Source organism: Poecilia formosa, unplaced genomic scaffold, assembly GCF_000485575.1.
Source record: "Poecilia formosa unplaced genomic scaffold, Poecilia_formosa-5.1.2 Scaffold197, whole genome shotgun sequence".
Lineage (NCBI taxonomy): Eukaryota > Metazoa > Chordata > Actinopteri > Cyprinodontiformes > Poeciliidae > Poecilia > Poecilia formosa.
Genome location: NW_006800136.1, coordinates 407,061 through 412,280, shown reverse-complemented (window position 1 = coordinate 412,280; position 5,220 = coordinate 407,061). Strand labels below are relative to the sequence as shown.

Below are 5,220 nucleotides of genomic sequence, written 5' to 3'. Positions count from 1 at the left end.
ATAATAATAATAATAATAATAATAATAGGGTTAACCAAAAACCAACCAGCCACTTTGTACCTGTCTGGGTGTTCTCTCTGATTTACTTCGGCACCACTCCCAGTCCGTCAGCTCGATTTTCCTGCACTCCTCGTGCGAGAGCCTCCTCTCCGGTCCGTCGAAAACCGACGACGAGTCGTTCAGGGCGTGATCCTTTTCCCGCAGGTGGGAAGGCAGCGAGGGGACGCAGTGGAATTCCTCATCGTCCCTGTGGTTGACGTGGGGCAGAGCGGGATGATCGGCCAGCGGCCCCCCTACGCCGGCCTCCAAGAAGAGATCGGCGTGAGACGAGCTGTCCGCCGGCAGCGGGGTGCTGAAATCGAAAGTGGGGCCCAATCTCGAGAGCCCGCCGGGTTCCAGCGCGTCAAGGCGCGCGTTTGGGAAATCACAGTTGAAAAGGCTGTGATAAGTGGGTTTTTCTGTAGGAGGGCTGCTTAGAGACTTGGTGGCATGCGACAGCTTATAGACTCCGTAACCTTGCTGAAAGGAAAGGCTGAACTCAAATCTTCTTTTCATCTCTACAAGGAAGACAGAAGAAACATAAATAAAAACCACACACACACACACACACACAAAAAAAACAACACAAAATGAGAAACTTAAAGCTTTTTCTTTTTCTCTCTTTTAAAACCTACTGTGAGTCATGTTTGAAGTTTTATTGTGTTTGAGCAATCACGATTGTTAGATTGCTTCTTTGTACCTGAAGGCTCCTGTGCCGGATCCCGCTTGCAGTTAATGAAGCAGCCACACGGCATATGGATCCAGCGCTCCGACAGCACGAACAGGGGAGTGACCGCAGGTGCAAGCAGAGTGAGAAAGAAGCTCAAGGTCTCCAGAGAAGAGCTGCGCGCGTTCACCGCATGCCGTATGAGGACCACAGTCTGTGAAAGAGAGAGGGAAGGCTGAATTAATTCACCCAGAAGTGAGACGTACAAAATGCATGAGGAGTTGGCAGGGAAGGAGACACATGAATGGGGGACAAACACAAAACCTTCATCAACAAAAAGGCCTTTTCTTTTTTTTTTTTTTTAATTCCCTGTGTATTTGTTTATTCTACCTGACCAAAAACGAGTCAGGTAGACTCTGTGGTCCCGTTTTAGCTTTTGTAACAGCTTCAGTTCTTTGTGGCATGTAAAGAAAAACAAACTCATGTTGTCTGAAATCATTTTTCTCAAGGATACTGTAATGATTATTGTATTTGAACAGCCCTCTCTGGTTCATCCCAATTATTCAAATTTTTTTACATCATCTTATTTTACGTCTTCTTAAAAGGGACTTTGTTAAATTGTGTATGGTATGGTTAGTGTGTGCACTCTCTATTGGCCAATCTATGCAAGAAAATGACCTCTCCTTCTCACCAAACATTGCATGACCTGGCCATAAGAAGGATGAAGCACATGATATTGCAGAACCTGAATATGACAGACTGAATAAACCTCAGCTCATGATTACAGGCTTATACAGTAGAGTAGGCACAATGGCTGCTACTCTATACCTTACAAACTGAAGCCTTTTTTCATTAATTTGGCAAATAAGCAGCACATGATTATTTTGCCACATCGGTTTTCGTTCATTTTATATACACATATACAGATACGTTACTGAGATGCATTCAATACTGTAGCACTCATATAAAATAGAAAATAATTCTATGGAATATATATTACAAGTTAGAGCCACCCTATGTCATGGACATACATGCCACTGCAATAGAAATGGAGTAAGTGCTGCTTAAATGTCTTATTCCTGAATCTCATGCTACTCTGTGCAGTTGCTCTGTCTGCACTGATGAAGATTCATTCACCTTAACAAGCTGAATGCTCTCAGTGAATTTGACGGCAAAGCGGTCTGATCTGTTTTCTGCTGAATTTAGTTAATAGGCAACTTGGAGACACTCTGAGACTCTACATAGGTCATTGAACTTTCAACCCCATATGATCAGACAAGTATTAAGTAAATAAAGTATTGCCAAAATATATTGCCTCAAAGGGAACTGAGTACATTTGCCCGTCCAGGGCTGGTCTGAGCTTCAGTGAGGCCCTAATCATAACTTCACTTGGGGCCTCAACTCCAGACAAACATTAATTCTAAATACATAGCAGAATATAAATTATGGAATCTATAGGCCATTTCTCTAACTTACTAATTTGGTCTGGCAGTTCTGTCCAGAGTGTAACAGGAAAGAAGATAGGAACTTTTATTTATTGAAGAGCTTGCAGTTAAATTAACTATGAAATATGACTTGAGCAGAGACAAGCAGCAGAAATTATTGAAGTGATGACAAGTTAGCAACAACTGTGAAACTATGGGGGGCTATGAATTAGACTGGGTTATGCTTGGACCAACACTGTGAGACACAAGCTTTTTCTTTTTCTGTAGAATTTTTTTTGGGGTTATCAATTTACTTTCACTTCGCAATTATGCTTTTGTGTGAGACTGACACAAAATCATATGGAAACACACTGAAGCTTGTGTTTTTTAATGTGACAAAATGAGAAATGTTTTGAGGGTTCTTTTGGGAAGCACTGTACTTCTTGGTAGAGAAAGTTACAAAGATGTTTTTTTTTTTTTGTTTGTTTGTTTGCTTTATTTGGTAATTCTGCTTACCATCATCGGCATCCATAAAATGACTCGAAGAACCGCCAGAATCATGGAGAAGCGCTTCTGCGCGAACACAACAGGTGTATCTCCGACGGAAGCCCCCCTACGTCCGCCGGCGGACACAGGGGAAAGGCCGCTGTCCTCCTTCTCCCTCACCCCCGTCCCGCAAGAACTCGGGCTCAGCTCGTTGTACGCTCCGAAACTTCTGTCCAGACTGTCCCGGGAGAACGACGACGGGAGCTCACAGAGGTGAGCGGAGCCGCTCAGTCCCCTCGCCATGCCCAGATAGCTCGGGTAGAGTAACGTCCTCTGGGGCTCTCTGGAGCACAGCAGCTGATACGTGAGGGGAATGAAGAAACCCAGAAAGCCACAGAAGCACAGGAGATACAACGAGAAGAGCAGCAGGGTGTAAAAGCTGTCGCTCTTCGGGAAGCAGCCGAGAGAGGCCGGCGCGAAGCTGCCCCATCCGCACAAAGGCAGCACGCTCACGGTGAGGCTCACCGCCCACACGCCGCCGATAGCCCACATGACTCTCAGCGGCCGGCGGACGGACTGGAGCACGCCGAATCTCTTGGTGACATAAAAAGTGTAGGCTGCTATGAGGCACGCCTTCATGTTGCTGGAAACCCCCTGGAACACGTAAAGAAGTCCGGACAGAGTGCACAGACCGCCAGACCCCTCACCCCGCCGGGTCTCCCACTGCAGGAGCATGAAGAGGGAGAGGGGGACCACGCTGAGCAGGTCGTCCACCGACATGGAAGCCACTATGACACACAGCGAGGTTTTCCTCCTCATCCGGAGGAGCGAAAGGAGCGAATACACGCCTCCAACTAAGGTGGCGGCGGCGATGGTTACGCACAAGCCGAAGAGGAGAAGCTGGATCCGTCTCTCCATCCCAGAGGGGTCCGCTTTGTCCGAGCTTGCCGTGGAGAGGTGGCTCTGGTTGGGCGCAGGGGAGCTCTCGTGCGTCGTTGACATTTTTTTTATTTATTTATTTATTTATTTTTGGTTGATTTTAGTTTTGACTGTTAGAAACAGGTCAGCTTGCAAAGTTTGACTTGCAGCTTGTTTAAAAAATATATATATAATTAAAAAGAAAATATCACAGTGGTGTCGGTGGGAGGAAGATCAGAAAGCGCACCATCCCTACTTGCGATCCATCCGGGGACGCGCGCCTACCCAAACCTCTCCCCGTCCTCTGGATGTGGAGTTCCGCTGGTTTTACCGTGTAGGCTGGCAGGAAGGCAGGAGGGCAGGCAGGCACTTGTGTTCACCGCACACACAGCATCTCTCTGGTTTCCAGCAGCCGATTTACGCGCTGTCGTCATCACCGTTTCCTATCACGGCAGTCATTTGGGGAGGGAGTCTAACGCAGCTACACTACCAACGTGGAGCCGGTGCATTAGACAGCTGTTTCATTTATGGCAGGAGTCTGTTCTCGGGTCAGTCCAACACTGACACTGCACGCTGGCATGAGAGGCATTTTGCTACATCTGCATAATAATGAAAGAGAAACCTGGGCGATTTAGAAAAAAAAATCTGTCTGCACATGAATAGATGGATGAGTTTGGATTTGTGTTCAAGGTGACCAGCATTTTGCCCTTTTGATCCACGTGAACGCTAACAAATCTCCATTTTTTGGTGATTTTATTTAAAAGAACAATGCAAAGTACCAAAAAGGGAAGAGGAATGCTTAACAGTTTTCAAATGTTTTTAAAAATCGTTTTAAATAGTGTGAACTGCTTTCTCTCCCAATTTAGCATATCTAGTCATTACAAATTTTACCCACTCTTCTTTGCAAAACTGCTGAAATTCATTCTGATTACAAAAAGCACATCTGTAATTATTGTTTTTTTGTTTTTGTTTTCAGTTTTAAATTAGATTAAAATCTAGACTTTGATTGTGTGGATATGGATCTAAAGCATTCAGTTGCCCCAGCTGGACAGTGTTTTCACTGGGACGTTCAGTGTTAGTTTAATTCCCCAGTGTAGCCAAAAAAAACCCCAAAACAAACAACAACAAAAAAAACAGTTTATTCTCATCTGACCCGAAGACCATTTTTGTTCATGTTTGCTGAATCTTCATGACTTAGAGGAAACAATAAACTACGACTTCTTATGATGTTCTGTCAAGAATATAGATCTCTTTTTTTTGCAACCCTTTAATAAAAGTAAAACTTGTTGAGCACATATAATAGATTCAGCCACCCGAACTGTGGATGTTAAAGGTTTGCAACGCATCATATAATTGGCATCAATCCAACACCATGTGATCAGATAGATCTGATACGATACGATACCGATACTTTTCGTTAATTAAGTTTTATATGTTCTCAAACTTCTCTCTTTTGGGTTCTTCTGTTCATCTTGTTAAAACTTGGATTTTAACAAAATGATTACGATTTGGATTACGTTCATTGGTGTTTACAACATACTTTATTAACATCTTGACATGACAAACAAACAGAAAACGACAGAACAAACGTGTGTGCATCTGTTCCTAAATAAGATGCTAAAAAATTTCATTTGAGATCAAATAAAAACTATTTTATAAGCTGTGAGACGAAACTACAACAGATAA

General features: G+C 44.0%; 1 protein-coding gene across 1 annotated transcript in view; it reads right to left on the bottom strand.

Annotated features, from left to right (window-relative positions):
* Positions 1–4,950, bottom strand: part of LOC103148058 (probable G-protein coupled receptor 149) — a 17,546-nt gene extending 12,596 nt beyond the window's left edge. The window contains exons 1-3 of the mRNA XM_007566672.2: positions 2,647–4,950; positions 740–920; positions 61–557 (exon numbers count right to left, since the gene is read on the bottom strand). Of these exons, the coding sequence (XP_007566734.1) occupies positions 61–557; positions 740–920; positions 2,647–3,618 (1,650 nt within the window). The 5' untranslated portion in view covers positions 3,619–4,950. The remainder of the gene's footprint in view (positions 1–60; positions 558–739; positions 921–2,646) is intronic.
* Positions 4,951–5,220: the final 270 nt, after the last annotated feature.